Source organism: Rhipicephalus sanguineus, chromosome 4 (genome assembly GCF_013339695.2).
Source record: "Rhipicephalus sanguineus isolate Rsan-2018 chromosome 4, BIME_Rsan_1.4, whole genome shotgun sequence".
In the NCBI taxonomy this organism is placed as follows: domain Eukaryota; kingdom Metazoa; phylum Arthropoda; class Arachnida; order Ixodida; family Ixodidae; genus Rhipicephalus; species Rhipicephalus sanguineus.
In genome coordinates, this window is record NC_051179.1 from 151,524,602 (window position 1) to 151,543,705 (window position 19,104).

General features: G+C 46.4%; 1 protein-coding gene and 1 long non-coding RNA gene across 3 annotated transcripts; both read left to right on the forward strand.

Moving 5' to 3' along the window:
* The first annotated feature begins 2,828 nt into the window (after window positions 1-2,828).
* Window positions 2,829-5,134, forward strand: LOC119391742 (uncharacterized). Its single transcript, XM_037659395.1, has 2 exons — window positions 2,829-3,767; window positions 5,066-5,134. Exons 1-2 carry the CDS (start codon window positions 2,829-2,831, stop codon window positions 5,132-5,134), a joined length of 1,008 nt encoding a protein of 335 aa, XP_037515323.1.
* A 10,235-nt stretch (window positions 5,135-15,369) lies between these two features.
* LOC125758126 (uncharacterized) lies at window positions 15,370-16,880 on the forward strand. 2 transcript variants are annotated; one of them, XR_007415886.1, is made up of 6 exons: window positions 15,370-15,711; window positions 15,819-15,895; window positions 15,967-16,036; window positions 16,101-16,155; window positions 16,252-16,308; window positions 16,463-16,880. It is a non-coding gene; the product is annotated as an uncharacterized LOC125758126 (long non-coding RNA). The 2 variants fall into 2 exon arrangements; XR_007415885.1 differs by having other exon boundaries at window positions 15,967-16,308.
* Window positions 16,881-19,104: the final 2,224 nt, after the last annotated feature.

The following is a 19,104-nucleotide window of genomic DNA, read 5'->3' on the forward strand; positions in this document are numbered from 1 at the left end:
CATGTAGATGTGCCACCTTATAAGGAGTATCGCTCCATCTGGTGATGCCTAATGCAGCCTCTTGGCTTTGTATATACCAGACGCTGGCCTAGAGGCTCAGTGGCCACAGATTGCCTTAGTGAGCCTGCCAGCCGCACGGGATCTAGCTGGCAGGTCACATTGCGTATATACAGGGCCTTTCAGTGGATCTGGTCTGGGTGCTCTAGCAAAATGCAGCAGAAGGTCGTCAAGTATAAAGGAAGGTTTGAGAGATGTTCACGAGTTCTGATTCATGGGTTCATCCTTGAAAGTAACTGGACAGATGACCTCATGAAGCTGCTCGGTATCGGTGCACCATGGCCTCCCACCGAGTCTGCTGTTCACAGAGCTGCGCCTTTCGCCCTAGGGGTGACATCGCGCCGTTCTTTTCCCTGAATTTATTAATCATTAAATTAATTATTAAAGTTAATTATTAAAAATATTAAAAGGGCTCCAGCAACACTTTTTCCAAGCAATCGTCGGATGGCTTCATTAAAGGAGTTGATTGCCTCACGAATCGACAGCCGCAAAAATGTTGCCGTCAAGTACGAGTGGAGTGACAGGGACTCCGTCGCACGCATTAAGTGCTTCCTCTCTCTTTTCGTACAGCGATGCGCTCTAAAGCTACGCGTGGGGGAGGGTGTAGAAAACATAACGCAGCCAGCCAGAAAAGGCAAAGAAGAAGAGGAAGTGAGAACACGTTCTATCATGGCGACACGATGGCTCCTGGCTCAGTTCTTCTGTACCCGCTAATACCGTAGCGTCTACATTTGGTGCCGAAAACCCCCGTGCGGATGCGCCTTCCTTCTACGCACGGCGACCAGGAATCTACTCTCGCTCGCGTTGCGGGCGCGGTGAGGAATCGACGGATCGTAGATGCGAAGATCGGCGTTTGGTACAACGACTTCGGTCAGCAGCATTGTTCGCCCAATGGATGGACTAAAAGGCAAGCGATCTGCACGACGCGCGCAGAACACGAAGATATTCAAGAAGCGCGACTCTTGCTTGGCTCCGCTGACGTCGAGATCGTGAAGCTCTCAGCTGTAAAGGAACGACTCGCGGCTAGCAACGAGAGCTGTCTCAAATCGACGAGTTATATGAGCAGTATATTCCGACAGAAAATATCGAACAGGAATATACAGCTATAGCTGAATACCCGGATGAAGCCGCTGGCATCCTTGCTGAGCTACAATGCCGAATATCCCAAATGGAGAGAGATCGGAACGGCCATGCTCAAGCTCCCAGTGGTGAAAGCACAGAAGAACCAGCTTTCAGAAATGAGGCTCCCGCAAGATTCATGTCGCCCCGGTTACCTCAGCTGCATATCCAACGTTCAGAGGTGACATCGCGCAGTGGACAGGCTTTTGGGAGCAATTCGAACAAGTTGTTCATCTCAACAACGACCTGACGCCTTCCACTAAATTCTATTACCTGAAGAGTTTCCTAGCCGGTGACGCAGCAGCAGCGATCGTGGGTTTGCCCACGACTGAATCATGTTACGCCGACGCTGTGGCTATGTTGAAGGAACGATTCGGCGACAAAACAACGATTATTCAGCATCATCTGACGCACTGAGGAATCTTCCGAACGTGACATCAACCAACGACATCCGCGGTTTTCGAAGATTGTATGATGCCACGCAACTGAATATTCGCTGCCTTGGAGCCCTGAACGTGCCTACTCTGACATATTCAGCTATGCTCGTCGACATCTTGCAGCAGGCTCTACCACGTGACATCAGTCTCTCCTTCACTCGAGAAAAACGACACCGCGCCTTGACACAGTCATCTGACGTACGTGCTGCTCAAGTCTCTTCGTCGGGTTCACCAGCAGATGCGTCAAGTGCCTCTGATGCCGAGCTGAACGACCTTTTACTGTTCATGCGTGTGGAGCTCGAAAGCAGAGAACAGCACGCACTGCCACGTCAGAGGCCTCCTTTGGACGATCGCTTGGACCGGAGGCATAGTAGCATCCCGGCGGCATCAGTTTTGCAGACCACGTCTATCGCAAGGTTCAAATGCGTCTTCTGCCGTAGTGATCAGCATGGGACGCGAAGTTGCATTGCGGATATCCCTCTGGCGGTCAAGAAGGAGCAGCTGACAATGATAACCGGTGCTTTCGCTGCACGTCAAAAGGTCACAGAGCGAAGGATTGTCGCGTCAAGCTCACCTGCAGTTCCTGCCGCGGAAGACACGCCTCAAGTATGTGCGACCCCAATTACCGGAGGTTTCGACGACGACAGGCCCATCAGGAAGCGCCACGGTGTGTGTTTCTTCGAACGCTCTTTCGTCCTGCAATAACGAATCGTCCACTGGACAACCACCTAAGGACAACGCGGTGTACCTACAGACATTCCGCACTGAATTGGCCAACAAAGACAGGAGGCAATGCGTTCGATGGATTCTGGATGGAGGAAGCCAAAGAAGTTTCATCAAGGAAGATGTGGCACGTATGCTTAGTCTGAAGGTGGTCAGACAGATATGGTTGGCACTGAATACCTTCGGAAGCACTTGCTCTTCAGCACCAGAAAGCGGAACGTGGTTGAAATACAGCTTCCAAACAGGTACAACAAGGCTGACATTCGCATAGAAGCTGTAGTCGTCCCTGCCATTTGCCACGATGTGACTGTACCGTCAGCGAACAACATATTTATTCAAGAATTAAGAGGACAAGGAAAGTTGCTCGCGAACGACTACTGGCCTAAGGACGCAAGAGACACCGGAATCGGTTTGCTAATAGGTTCGGACTATATGTGGCAAGTAATCACCGGCGAAGTTGTCCGAAGTCCAGACGTTCCAGGTCTAGTAGCAATGGAGACAATATTTGGTTGGACAGTACAGGGACCTATTAGCCACAAGACCCTTTTGGACTGTGGAACTCATCTCCTTGTCAGCGTCCTGCGTGTTGATGCAGCAGAAGAGGAATCGACAGCAGAAATCCTACAGTCCTTCTGGCGACTGGACTCTATGGGCATTACTGACTCCAGCGAATGTCTCTCCGACCGGAACCTTCTACAGTTTAAGGAGACCGTTAGGAATTCTGGCGGCCGCTACTCGGTGGCACTACCATGGAAAGAAGATCGCAAGCATCTTCTAGGCGACAACCGTGACACAGCAATCAACCGGCTTCACAAGCTCGTCAAAAGGCTCTCTCAGCATGGTGGCTTAACAGAGAAATATGACACGACAATACGTCAATACTTGCAAATGGGACATGCTGAAGCGGTGCCGGACCGAAACGCTGATAATACCGTGTACTATATGCCGCATCGCGAGGTTGTACGAGAAGACTCGCTGACCACAAAATTGCGAGTAGTGTTCGACGCGTCATCGCATGTCAAAGGATACATGTCACTCAGCGACTGTTTGGACAAAGGAACCAACCTTAATCCTGATCTGCTTCAAGTGTTTCTTCGTTTTCGATGCTACCCGATAGCCATCAACGCCGATATCGAGAAAGCTTTCCTGCAGATAGAAATACAGGAACCGGACCGAGATGCCTTTCGGTTTCTGTGGTTTGAGAACGTGCCCCGTGGTGTAAATGACAGCATAGTCGAATGGCGAATGACACGTGTACCATTTGGATCGGCATCAAGCCCTTTCCTGCTGATGGCAACGATACATCGCCACCTGGACAACGTTGGCGGAGAACAAAGAACATTGGCTCGAACACTGAAGCAGAGTTTCTATGTGGACGACTTGCTGATAGGAGCCGATAGTTTTGACGAAGGCTTAGACGTGTACAACAAGGCAAGGTCGATCTTGGAAGACACTGCAATGAACCTGCGGAAGTGGAAGACAAATGACACTCAGCTCCGGGAAGTTTTCTCGAATAACGAAGAGTGTGTGGAAGGCTTTGACAGTACTTCAGCAATGGTTCTAGGTATGCTCTGGAACACCGAAGAAGATTACTTGGCATGTTCTTCAAAGTCTGTCACGCAGTTCCTGCTTTCGGGGAAGGAGAACACGAAGCGGACCATCTTAAGAACAGCTTCCAGAATATTCGACCCTCTCGGTATTCTTTCGCCTTTCACGGTAACTGCGAAAATCTTATTCCAGAAGCTATGGTTGTTACGGACAGCATGGGATTCCAAGTTACCTATTGAAATCGAGAAGGCATGGAAAGAATGGTGTTCTGAAGTTGCTCAGCTATGCCTTATTAAGATACCACGCTACGTCATGAGTCATCCGAAAGCAGAAGTCACCACGACGCAAGTCCATATCTTCGTTGACGCTAGTCCAAGGGCATATCGAGCATGCGCATACCTTAGAACAGTGGACCTCAATGGCCGTTGTGGTACGAAGATCATCGTAGCAAAGTCTCGAGTGGCACCCATAAAATCCTTGACAATGCCAAAGTTGGAACTAATGGGTGCTATTGTAGGAGCGAGACTACTAAAGTACCTCAGGAAGGCATGGGACACCGTAACAGTTCGCAAACATCATGTGGTCAGACTCTACAATTGTGCTGAGCTGGATTCGTGCACAACAAGATAAACTCAGCCCTTTTGTGAGAAACAGAGTGGCTGAGATAGCTGACTGTACCGACAGACATCAATGGCGTTATTGTCCTGGAGAGGAGAATCCATCTGATTATATTACACGGGGATTATCAGCAGCAGCGCTTCGGGAATGCCTCAGATGGTGGAACGGCCCAGAATGTTTGATTCAGCCCGAAACCACTTGGCCGGTCGAACAAAATCCGGTTGGCGTTCCAGAAAATGACAACGAACAAGAAGTTCCTCAGACAGAACTACTTCTACACATACAAGAACCACTTGAAGATGTCATAAACGTCAAGAAGTACAGAAGCTTGACCAGGCTTCTTCGTGTTACGGCGTTAGTTACAAGATTTATGGAAAGAACACGGCGCGCACCAGAACCACATACGGGGCCTATTGTCGCAGAAGAGCTGAATTTGGCCGAGAAGTTCTGGATAATAAGAGCTCAGCGAGAAGCTTTCTCTCAAGAAATGGGGCAACTGTCCAACGGACTTGAGATCTCAAGACGGTCTATTCTTCATGACCTGTATCCATTTTTGGATACAGAAGGACAACTTCATGTTCCTGGACTCCTACAGAGAGCGCAACTCTCAGTTCAAGAAAAACATCCACTGATTTTGCCTCAGAACCATGACTTCACGAGGACTAGTGATCATGGAAGCGCATTGCCGTGCTTTACATGGCGGTGTATCAGCTACACTGACAATACTTCGTGAGCGGTTGTGGATTATTCATGCACGCCAGAAGACAAAGAAATTGATCCACAACTGTTACCTCTGCAAACGATTCCGAAGGAAGCCCATTAATGTGGAACATGCCCCATTGCCAAAAGATCGAGCTACTATGTCTCACCCGTTTGAAGTTGTCGGAGTCGATTTTGCAGGCCCGTTGTATGTGAAATTCAACAAGCGTGAGGCCCAGTGTACCAAGGTTTGCATTGTGTTATTTACCTGCGCAACAACAAGAGCGGTACATCTGGAACTGGCAGACTGCCTCTCAGCGGACAGTTTCATTCTTGCCTTCAGGAGGTTTTTTGCTCGTAGGGGAGTGCCTCGAACAGTTTACTCTGACAACGCGTTGACGTTCAAGAAGGCAAGCAAAGAGCTGCGGGACATAGGGAAACTTATAAGTGGATCCCCGTTTGCGACATTTCTCGCCAACCGTCGAATATCGTGGAAATTCATTGTGCCCAACGCCCCGTGGTGGGGTGGCTGGTGGGAAAGGCTCATCCGATCGATCAAGTCAGCTCTTCAAAAGTTCTTGGGAAAAAGCAGTCTAGGAAGCGAAGAGTTGATGACATTACTTCTAGAAGTCGAAGCTGTGATCAACTCTCGTCCTTTGACATATACGTACACGCAGGCAGGAGAACCGTCACCGGTGTGCCCGGCTCAATTTCTCATCGGGAGTTCAATCCTGGCTCATCCGGAACCTGACCTATGTGAAACTTCAACCTGGCCACTGACTACTAGGAATGGTGTTATCCGGAAGCTGGAGTATCGTCAGAGGCTGTTGAATCATCTGTGGCAAAGATGGAGAAAGGAGTATCTCCTGGAATTGCGGTCTCTGCATCGGTATCCGCAAGGATCTAACCGAAGTTTAACGGTAGACGATGTCGTGCGACTACAAGAAGAATCGGTGTTTTTGGAAGCTAGGTCGAATATTGGAAGTGCACCTCGGTCGTGATGATCTGGTGCGGGCTTACACCGTCAAGACACAAGACGGAAAATGCCTACTACTTCTGGGGCGGGGCAGGATGTAGAAAACAATAAACGCAGCCAGCCAGAAATGGCAAAGAAGAGGAAGTGAGAACACGTTCTATCATAGCGACACGATGGCTCCTGGCTCAGTTCTTCTGTACCCGCTAATACCGTAGCGTCTACAGGAGGTATGACGAGGGAGCAAGAAGCTACATCCGTTAGTCAGCGCACATAATGATATTGAGCACTTTTTTTGTAAGTGCGTAGCATTTTAAGAGTCCCGGCTTGTCGCCATATATCTCATGCGGCGTGATCACGCTCAAAATCGAGTGGTCAATACAGACCTATAAAACAAGGCTAGCAATGCTCAAAAGCGCGTTAAAATCGACGAACAAGGTGTAAAATATTATAATTAACAAAAATAACTCAGAATTAATCGCAATAATTAACTTAAACTCGCTAAGAATGCTTCGGAAACATGCAGCCGACACCCGCGCCGCGTAGAAAGAGGGCGCCACCGCCTCGTCGAGCGCGCGATTGCTCCTCCCACCGACGCTTTTCCGGCGCCTTCGTCGCTACATCTGAAGCGGAAAACAACTTGATGGACCTCGCTGTAGATGACACATCTCAACTGTAGACGACACATATCCCAAAAATTGACCGTAAATTCCAGGCCACGTGCTACGCTATATATAATATTATGCTCACATGTTCTCAGGAGCCTCGACTACCGATCGGCAGCGTTTTCCGACCACGCTGAAAAAGTTTATTGTGTGCACTGCGAGAAGTCGGCGATTACCGTGGAGCCTACATGCTGACCACCCCTCCCTCCCCCTCCTTTTTTTAGGATTCTTTATCTAAGTATAGAAAGCGTGATCCTCTTTAAGACTGGTTATACCGCAATTCTAGATAAACTGCTCAGAAAAGAAGAAGGAAAAGAAAACAAACAAGGGCAAGTTTTGTCGCTATTACTGTTGAACGTAACGTATTACTAAATATTGTCCCTACATTCAATAGAATCATATATATCTATATATATATATATATATATATATATATATATATATGAGAACTAACAGACAATAATGCCAAGGAAAGTATAGGGGATGTTTTTAGTAATAAATGTAAGGTAATTGTGAAGAAAGAAAAGTGGACGCAAAGATAGCTTGCCGCGGGCAGGGACCGAACCTGCGACCTTCGAATAACGCGTCCGATGCTCTACCAACTGAGCTACCGCGGCGGCCATCCCCCCGTCCACTTTATAGGGTATATGTGTGCATTTAAACGTGGGAGCGTCAGTCAGCGCCGCCAGTAGCCACGACGGCGAGTGTGGAACACTCTTTTTCTGCCTTGTTGGCGTCACGTAGCACGTGAACTTATTAGGAGCTGGCAGCTGACCAATAATCCCTCGTATACCACCTGAAAGCATCAAGTCTGCCAGAACGAGACCCTCGCTATGAATGAAGGAAAGAAGTGTTAATTTCAAGGGCTCGTTTTCTTTTGTTATACACAATATTAATGAGAACTAACAGACAATAATGCCAAGGAAAGTATAGGGGATGTTTTTAGTAATAAATGTAAGGTAATTGTGAAGAAAGAAAAGTGGACGAAAAGATAGCTTGCCGCGGGCAGGGACCGAACCTGCGACCTTCGAATAACGCGTCCGATGCTCTAGCAACTGAGCTACCGCGGCGGCCATCCCCCCGTCCACTTTATAGGGTATATGCGTGCATTTAAACATGGGAGCGTCAGTCAGCGCCGCCAGTAGCCACGACGGCGAGTGTGGAACACTCTTTTTCTGCCTTGTTGGCGTCACGTAGCACGTGAACTTATTACGAGCTGGCAGCTGACCAATAATCCCTCGCATACCACCTGAAAGCATCAAGTCTGCCAGAACGAGACCCTCGCTATGAATGAAGGAAAGAAGTGTTAATTTCAAGGGCTCGTTTTCTTTTGTTATACACAATATTAATGAGAACGAACAGACAATGCCAAGGAAAGTATAGGGGATGTTTTTAGTAATAAATGTAAGGTAATTGTGAAGAAAGAAAAGTGGACGATAAGATAGCTTGCCGCGGGCAGGGACCGAACCTGCGACCTTCGAATAACGCGTCCGATGCTCTACCAACTGAGCTACCGCGGCGGCCATCCCCCCGTCCACTTTATAGGGTATATGTGTGCATTTAAACGTGGGAGCGTCAGTCAGCGCCGCCAGTAGCCACGACGGCGAGTGTGGAACACTCTTTTTCTGCCTTGTTGGCGTCACGTAGCACGTGAACTTATTAGGAGCTGGCAGCTGACCAATAATCCCTCGCATACCACCTGAAAGCATCAAGTCCGCCAGAACGAGACCCTCGCTATGAATGAAGGAAAGAGGTGTTAATTTCAAGGGCTCGTTTTCTTTTGTTATACACAATATTAATGAGAACTAACAGACAATAATGCCAAGGAAAGTATAGGGGATGTTTTTAGTAATAAATGTAAGGTAATTGTGAAGAAAGAAATTCACACAATTACCTTACATTTATTACTAAGAACATCCCCTATACTTTCCTTGGCATTATTGTCTGTTAGTTCTCATTAATATTGTGTATAACAAAAGAAAACGAGCCCTTGAAATTAACACTTCTTTCCTTGATATATATATATATATATATATATATATATATATATATATATAGCTCGATCATACTTTATTTATTTACCCCTCAGGGTTAAGGGAGTACAGAGGAGGTGGGAACAAAATACATACATACATACATACATAAATACATACATGCATTGGGCAAAACAAATACAATGAATAATAATAAGAATAAGGTAAAACAGGCTTTTATTTAAAAAGCGTTGGTTTGTGCATCGCGAAAACGTTGATTGCCGGTTACTGATGCGATTTCAGTGGGTTCCACTCTATCGCTGTGCGCGGTGAAAAAGATTCGGAGAATGTTTTCGGCTTGGAGAAAAGGAACAGCAACTTCATGGCGATGATCAATGCGATGGGACATATACTGCGGTGGATGAATGGATGTATCGTGAAGAGTAGAATGATAGTGTATCTCGTGAAACGAGTTCAAGCGCGCGAATTTTCGACGCGTACTTAGAGATGGAAGGGAAAGGATGGCTTTCATAGCTGGTACGCTAACTGGGCGATTGTAGTTAGAATGAAACGAGCCGAGCTATCCTGAACAAGTTCTAAGGCACTTATGAAGTTTTTCACGCACAGGGTCCCACACAGAAGTAGCGTATTGAAGCTTTGGTCGAAATAAGGGTTTGTAAAGCTTTAGTTTATCAGAAGAGGGAGCGGTGGCAAAGTTGCGACAGACGCGCAGTGGGCACTTCGCAACTTCAGTTGCAGTAGGTTAAGTAACGGCCAATGCCACGCACAGTGACGTTCCTCCCCTCACAGCGCGTTTGGGTTGTCCACTTATATGCGAAGCATATGGCAAGCGAATGAGAAAGCGATGTGAACTGAGCCTTATAACGCTGTTGCTACACTCTTAGCAAACGACCGCTTAAAACAACGCATATAAGGCGGAAAGTAGGTCAAATTTTAGACGCTTATAAATGGCTGTCTAAGCGGCCTACTATAATACGGCTCTTTTATGCGGTCCTTCTTTATGCGGCCTCTGGCTAAGCAGCTCTTATGCGGCTCTTCCATATGCGAGGCCATCTAGTTGCCAGAAGGCCGTTTAAAAGTGACCGCTTAAAGTAACGCATACCGTCGATTTGGTTAAGCGGTATTTCAGGTCAAATCTGTCCGGCTTATGTATGGCTCAATATGCGGTCGAAATATATGTGGTACTTTTCGCAAATGTTTAGAAAAAAAAAATCTTCTACATTTGAGACAGTGCCGTGTTCCTCTTTTTCTTTTGTTCTTTTCAGCCTTCCAACTCATGAATATGCATTTACACAACACAAGAACACTGCGCAGAGAGTCATTAATCATGTATCAACACACACTCCACCACGGGGATTTGAACCCAGGCCAACCGCGTGGCAAGCAGACACTGTAACCACTACGCCACCGCACCACACGATCTGGGTGGACTTACGCGGCTTTATATATGCACTTCACGTTATCCCAAGCAACGCTGGCCGACTGCCGACGTTTGGCTGATCACTGGCAAATAGCCGGCAGCCGACTTCACTGGCCACCAGACATCCGAAAAGGGTCGGCCGGAGGTGCGCTGCCAGCTACGTCGGCACTAGATCGGCTGCACGATTCGCGCCACCGTCGGTGGCCGAGTGAACGCCGAGCGCGCCAAACGCTTGTCGGCACTTGGTCGGCTGCACGATTCGCACCACCGTTGGTGGCCGAGTGAACGCCGAGCGCGCCAAACGCTTGTCGGGGCGACAAGTCGGCAACACGTCGTGCCGGCCTTGGTTGCCGGCAGAGGATTCGAACAGCGTGTATTATTTTAGGGTAGCATAAAATACACTGCAGGAAGTGTAAACAACTCCTACAGTGTGATTTTTTAAACATTACAAAAATCACCTGTGACACACAACATACTTGTGGTCCTTGAGCTGATTACACCAAGTGGTAGAGATTATCTGTGCGAACAATCCAAATACATTATTGACTAAACAAAAATAATAGCGAGCCATTACATTCGTGCATGGTTTCTCCAGGCGTGCATATCTACTTTTAAAGATTTTTTCGAGACCATCATTCGCCAAGTGTGCGACAGTATTTATATACATGGGCGTTAAACTAGGCTTTTGTCGTTGTTCGATGCTTAAAACTGATTCTTACAAAAATAAACGTGACTGAAGCAACAGTGAACTTCTGCCTAAATTTTGATGGCATAAATATTAAATCGTAAGATTTCATTCCAATTATTGCAAACTCAGTGGCTACAGTTAGTCAGTTGCAGTAGGTAAGTCAGTGTAATTTTAAGGTCATTAATGAACTTTATTTAGATAGGCGATTATTTATTTTGCTTTTTCATGCAAGTAATTTCACCCGCTTGCATTAAACCGAGCTCACATAATACATTTATGTCATTTCTGAACTAAAACGGCCATTAAAAACCATTCTGTATAATCTAAAAGAAGCATCGTCTGTATACAGACAACATGAAGCATGAAAATTTTTGCGTGCTGCCCGAGCAGCGCTGCACACCCAAACAGTCTGTGGATAGAGAGACGCAGTGTTTAGTTCTAACAGCTAGTCCTTTATTATGTAATTTGCGCAATGTAATGAGTAAAAGTTCTTATCTTTCGCTGACGGATAAGTCAGGCAAGCGGAAATACCATATATGCTATGTGAAAAAAACTCATCAAAAGGCGTGGCCGCAATGTAAGATTTTAGTACCAATACACGAACAAGAAATATTCTTTCAAGTTTGTTAGAACGAACACATAGCAATGGCAATCCACTGAAGACTCGTGCTGTGAAAAATAAAACGCAGGAGGCGGAAAAGTGCGGGAAAGAAGAGGGTCAGAAGGGACCGCGCTGCTCTACAGTATAGAGCGTGGAGTGAAAAGCACATTTAAAAAAAGAAGCAAAAAAACATGCGCTACGGCGGCCTGCGCCCCGGCAGGTCCCGGTGGGGAGAGGGAAACTTCTTTTTTTCCGCTGTTCTGCGGTTTTCTTTCTCAGCGTGGAGCCGCCTCCTCTTTCGAAGAAGCCGCACATCTGCAGGCCCGCCGTCAGTGCCCAGCAGTGCTTTTTGCCGCCAAGATAAGAAAATGGGACACGTCCGAAACAGCACCGCTAAAGACTTGCGTTTGTCAAAATTTACGCGTGTACGTCTAGGTAGCAACAAATTTTCAATTAAGTTAAAGCGAATTTATCTTTTTTTTTATTGTGCAATGTAGTTACACCTTTACCTCCCACAGATAATAAGCTCTGGCTGAAACCAGGGAACTATACAGTTACGATGGGTATATTCCCCGATATGCCTATTTGAAAAGTTTCTGTTATCCCATCACTTTGTCAGAGGTCGCCTTGTATATGTTTGTGACATTCATCTTTTTAGCACAGCATTTCAAATAAAAATGAACCCTTGTTTTTAATAAAAGACAAAGCAGGTACACCGTAACCTACATTATAAAGAAGTTAAAATACTGCACAATTAGGATATCACTGCCTCAAGATATGAAACAATGCCAGTCAGAAGTCGCATTGTGGTCGTTTTATACGTCTTGAAAATACTAAACAAAAAGATAAGCGAGCGAATATGATGCATGGAAATGCATGAGAAACATTCCGCTGATTTGTCTAATCTTCTTACTCATACGTATAAAAGAATCGCATATAATGGAGCATTTGCGGCGGGTAACGCGCAACGCACACTGCTGTTCTGTTGGATCAATGTTAATAAAATGTTCGCTAGTTCCGTTATTTCACAGAATAATAATTATCCATAGGAGCAACACGTGCTTAAAACTGGACGCTGTAGCTTTATATTTCTATGATTCTATGGACGCTGTAGCTTTATATTTCAAGACGCATTAGACAAATGTATAGCTAGTGCCTCGCGGTAATCTGCCGTCGACGGTGCCTCGCATGAAAAACGAAAAAAAGTAATAAAATTACATTGCTAATAGTAGACGCTTCACGTGCCGTTGACGATGTGTGTGGCTGACTGTCTGCGCAACGTGAGCGTACAGTACGTTTCTACACATATGAGAGCTTAATTATCAAGTCCCTTGCCGACGCACCACATGGGACCAGGTGCACTGCTCGACACCGTTAGATTGATTTATATATTTGTCCAGCCTTACACCGGCTGTATAGAGTGATGAGGATTTGTCAGCAGAGCTCATCAATCTAACGCCGTTGTTATCGAAAGCAGAGCAAAATAACGCGACGTGGTGAAAAGTATTCGTCGCTGATCGAGTGACAAGTTGAACACCGGTCAATTTTACTTTGAAATTCAACATTTAGGTTTCGAGCTAACAAGCGCGAGCGCGTTCGGGCAGTATGTTGAGGAATAAGTCATGTAGTGCAGCTACAAACGCGATGACGTCCTTTGGTCAAACAAGGAAAACAGCAATGACCGTCGTATAAGGGAAACTTCCGGCTAAGGAATAACATCGAGTTTTGCTCTGAACTGACTGAAGTTAAGCTATTATTCGGATGCTGACTAGACATGCGATGGCCATAATGATGAGCGCATGCGTTGACTCAATAGGGAAGTTGGAATTCGTCGGCGTTGTGAAGAATTATTCGTTTGGAGACATATTGTTAAAATATTTTTATAACCTTGAGAAATCGCAAGATTTGAACACTCTGGAGATCAATGTATTTGCCACCAGGAAGTACATAACGGATAAGAAAGTGCAATCACACGAATTTATCTTTAATGTGGCTTTACAATGGTCCATTGGGCTGCGGTATAGAATTGACTGAAATAGTTCGCAAATGGCACGTTGATTGTAACCGACCACGTATATTACACCATCTATTAGTAATAAAGGTTATTGAAAATGAATTAATTCAATCTTTCTCCCATCGGAAAGGTTTTGGCTGCTTTATAGCGAGCCCCCCAAAATATTAATTTCGTCACACGAAACGTGCGAAATAGACATCTCGCGGACTATACAACCTTGCTGGAAAACTTCAGCTGCGTGTTTCAGGGGCGCGAAAGCTCTAACTGATTATATGAAAAGCTGAATTGCCAAGTGATCTTAAAATCTGGCGTTCTTGCAGCTTATTAAATGTCCATCTGTCTAAGAATGATGTCGCATTTGCAGTTCTGCTCCAATCAATAACCCCAGCACTAAAGTTATGTTTGCTGTGCCTCAGCATTCCCGAATCCAGCCGAATATTTCTGATGTGCACGTTAAGTATTTGACTAGGAAAAGGTACAATTACGGAGTTGGTTAGGGGCGGAATTTAAATGTCGAAGTTTTTCGCCTGTTTCGCAAGAAACTTCGCAACCTTTAGCGATCGGGCCGCCGAGAATCCTCCGCCGCATTGTCATGAGTACCGATCAAGCCCTACCTCTTATGATGAAGCACTTATATGCTCAATGTACAGTGGTACGACATGAGTGCTTTTCAAGTGTACTGAGCGTTTACGGTTTCTGCTTGAAGCTCAAGAAAACGTACCGCCTTTGCATGCATTAGATGCAAAGCACTTGAGTTGAACAACAGCAATAAATGGGAACAAATGCGAGTGCCGAGCAGAAATTTAATTTTGATCGTGATACTATAGCGCGCTAGGCTCTATTAAAATATCTACGATTTTGAACTGTCCACCGAAAATTATCATCCCCGCCTCCGCCTTGTCTATGAGCTCAAGTGGAACAGTTCGGCACTTCTGGAACGCTAGCACGGTGCTCACGCTTTAGCACTGTCGTGAATATAAATATATGATTGATCTGATCGAGCCGCATGACAAAGGGAGGACATCAGATATAATGGTTACATATAGAAGTGTGCGAAGATTGAACATTTGGAATATCGAATCGAATATCGTCATACTTGATTCGGTCTTCGGGAATAGCCCATATGCGTTAATACGAATATTTCAAAATATCATCTATGCCCAAATAAACACGAAATTAGCGTAAAAATACGATAATTTCTACGGTCATAAGCTATACGTCGCTTGCAGAGCCAGAATTCGATACTCCGCACACACTGAAGAGTTTTAAAATTTCTAATGGGCGTCCGGAGGGGGGTGCAAGGGGGGGCAGCTGCCCCCCTTGGAATTTTGGATAATAATTTTCTGTGCAGTAGCAGTAAGCTACACAGCTTGATTAGCACACTCCAGTCCCGCATATCCGCGTGAAACATCATTCAGGATTACCAGCCAACTTTGCACGTTACGTACTACTATGGACTAATCTTGCCGGTCATGTCACGGCAATGAAACAAAAGCTACCTATGCTGTATGCCCCCTCCTCCTCCCCCACCCTCTGCTGATGCACCCCCCCTGGAAAAAGTTCTGCGGACACCCTTACTACTTGATGCTCAGTTTATGGTTTTCATGTTAATTTGTTTTAATGTTAGAGTACCAACGATATTTTGTGTTAACAGCGAAAACGGTTCAATTCAAATTCGATCCGCTTCTTGCACGCATTAGCGCTGCCCTAAAATGTTCAGGCATGTGCTTCAGTTGAAATTTCCCGCTCCTTTTTTTCTCACCCGAAAGAGCTGATATAAGCAACACGTGCGTTCCTCCGAAAAAAAAAAAAAGTGGTGAGATCTCTCTCCCAGAAAGAATGACAAGGCCTGAAAGGAGGAACGGTATGTGCCGGTCTCCGTCGTGTTAAGAGGGAGGCGGGGCGTGCAGCGGGGCTACCATAGCGGGGCGCCGGACCCCGCACCTCTCGCGTTTTCTTTTTTTTCTTTGTCACAGCGCTGGGGGGGGGGGGGGGGGGGAGCAAGCTCCATGCGTCAGTTCCCGCCAAATTGTAGCTCTTTCGAGCGAGGAGGTGCTGAAACACTGCACAGAGACGGGCAAGCACTCAGAGGCATTTCGTTTGCCTTGATCCTGGAGGCGGCCTTCTCCCATTGCTGAGGATTTGAAGCGAACTCGTAAGTGGCATTTTATTTCCTCGCTGTATCGCATGGTGAGTTTTGTCTAGCGACAAAATCAAATTTTATTTGCACAATTGATGCGTCAATCTGGTCGTCTCTTCTAGCTGGCAGATCAGAAATGTTCAGGCGAACGGCGGTTATATTTGTCCGTGGACCCAAGACTTCGTTGACGGGCAAATATGTCAGATTTTCTTGTTTTTTATTTGTGGCATCTTATTGTAAGACCGTGACATATCTTGCCGTTTTCTCTAGGGAACCCTGCAACAAGGACTGTAGTGTGAATAGCGTGCTGCGCTGCTCTCGCCAACTGAAAAGAACTCTGGTAAGATGCATGCTTGGTTACGAAAGTCTCACGCAATCGCTTTTCACATTGAATTTGGTCGCAGGTGTGCTGTAAATGCCGACTGCACAATATGTGACTGGCCCGCGGCTGCTTTGAAGGTAAGATTGTGTTCTCATTATTCTATTTATTGTACCATTTGTTTTCCAGTGACATAGCCAACAACGAAATCCATCCTCTCTCCACATATTATCTAGTCTGTGCGCTGTGGAGCTTGAAGCACTTCTCGGAATTTCAGCACACTCGCATTTATTGTAAGTGCAGTGTTTTTCTTATTTGTGCAGCGACAAAATTATTTTGTTTAGTTGTGTGAATAGAGTTTCTAGACGCGACATGTCTGTGCAACTGCAACTGGTCAAGTAAATAGTCTACCTTTCTCACAGTATTATTCATTGTTGTTTCTTTCAGTTTTTCCCGACAGAAGAAAAATGCAAGTCTAACATCTCGACGGTAAAACGTCGCATCTGCGCACAGGGCCAAGAGCACGAGAAGTGGCCGAAAGAAGGGAACCGATCCAACAGGAATGCCGTCCGTCTTTATATTTATATATGTCAGCGTTATCATGCCGTGATCACATGGACTGTACGGTTGCGTTGCACAAGGGCTGATGCAAACGCTCCGTGCGAACAATGTTGCATGGAAAATTAGTGCATCTATACAATTGCAAAATAAAGATCTAAAGAGAGAAAACTTATATTCACGTCTTTCTTTTATTGCGTGTTACGTATTAACACGTTAACAAGTGCAGACCCTTAGAGGCGTTTAATTCCGTCTTACATGTGCACTCTGCCCGTAATTAATTCAGATAGAGTTAAACGCCTCTATAAACTGCCCGTTCACATTAAATACGACACGCATCAACACACCAGAAAAACAATTGATGCGTTTTGTTAGAACACGCACAAAAAATAAGAAAAAAAAAGCAGAGCAATACTAGCGAGAAACGTCCGCAACCGACCCACGGCCGTCGGTAAATCGACGCTTATGTAAGGTCGGGCATTAGTCAACCCGCGAGCGGCATGCACTCGGCCTCGTTGGCCACGGTGGACGGGCCTACATTGGGTGCCGACGCAGGCCCACATGAGGCCAATGTCAATCCCCGAGACCGGCCCTACATCGGGTGCCAAGGTTGGGCCAACGACAGTGCAGTTGGCCAGCGACGTCAGGCCGACATTTTGCCAAGGATAAAATGTTGCTTGGGATCTTGGACGATTTTATGATCGGTTACAACGCTATAATTTTGCATATGTGAGATGCATCGTTCGCGTATATATGCGCGTGTGTACGTGTACACGACCTTAAGCGAATCCTCGCGGGCATTCATAGTCAGTTTGTGTATGGAATTATGTTTCTCGTCCGACAGCTTGCGCATCCCGCACGGAGACAGAGGTGAACAATGAACGATGCGTTTCCGAGTGCATTTCCATTTGTCCGCATCATACAGCAGCCAAACGTGCCCTGATGTGCAACCAGCCGCCAAAGAAAAGTTTTCTGCGATGTTTGACGCAGTACAGGCGGTGGAAGTCAGCTGATCTCATCTCCACTCGGCGAAGTACAGTCTCCCACGTCCATCGCGAGCATCGCGTTGATGTTGGTGCGTTTATACGGACATATATTGTGTAGAGGTTCATCGCACGGAATCGGATTAAAACACATTATCGCTTATTCGCGCAACAGATGGGTTTGGTGTAGTGCAGCGCCAGGGGCGTAGCCAGAAATTTTTTTCGGGGGGGGGGGGGGGGGTTCAACCATACTTTATGTATGTTCGTGCGTGCGTTTGTATGTGTGCGTGTATATATACGCAAGCAAAACTGAAAAATTTCGGGGGGGGTTTGAACCCCCCCAACCCCCCCCCCCCCTTGGCTACGCCCCTGTGCAGCGCGTACGGGGCGACGGACCAGCTTTGCATAGACGTCACACTCTGGAGTTTCCAAGACGTGTGGCGCCACCTGTGGGAGAAGTATTGAGTAGTGCATAGACCGACTCTCTCGCACAGTTTGCTATGGGACCAGGTGCAACTAGCGAGTGCGAAACAACGATTGAGCTTAATATCGCGTGTGTTTGCGCATTTAACACAGAACGAAAGCTGTGAATTGCTCTCCGCTAGTCGGACGCGCCACCGTACCGTCGTGAAGTGCTTGCTGGATCACTCGCCAGAACGACGGCGAAAACAGCAGCAGACGAGACCCCTCCGCACGCTACGAAGAAACGCTGCAAAAGACGCACTGTTGCGTTGTGAATTGCCACAGACGTAAAAAACTGAATAACAACGTTCAGTTTTACCGATTTCCATAGTTGTCGTACGAAGAAGAAAGGCGAGAGCGCTGGATATGGGATGCTGCGAGCGTGTTCGGTAAGCGAAGTATCGGCGTTCTCCACAGCCGGTCGCATGAGAAAGTGTGATAAAGTGGTTGTGCTGTTTTGCGTAGCCCTGATGGAGAACCGTGGTAACCTTGACTATGAAGCTCAGCAGAGGCTCTGACCGCGGTGCTTGTCGTGTAACACGAAGTGGGCAGCTAGAGGCAGTCTGAAGACGCGTGATACGCACACCGCGACGAGTTGGTCGTCACAACACATCATCGCGGACGTACGTTTTGAAGGCTCGGAGTTCTGGTTCTAACTAGCTAACACGTGCGTCATACAAATAAATCGCAGAATGTTGGTCGTGACCACCTACAGGTTTGTTTCGCCCGTGCCCTCTGCGGTTGCCGTAGCTATCTCGGAGGCCACGGTTTTGCCTTTGGTTGTACCCCGCCAGGGCTGGGCAAAGATACTTTGAAATTATATCGCGATACGATACAAGATACTCAGGCTAGAAGTATTTGAGATACATATACAAGATACTACAACACTTATTGTATCCGATACGATACATTCCAATTGTATCTTAAGATACTTCGATACATTCGCAAATTTGTATCTATATAATTTAGCACTAAATACCTATGCACGAAAATGTTCGCTTGAACGTTTATTAACTGCGACTAATTTTGTTTCACTTGAATGAATGTGTGTAAGTATCTCTAAAGTTTTGTACTTCTTGCTCAAGG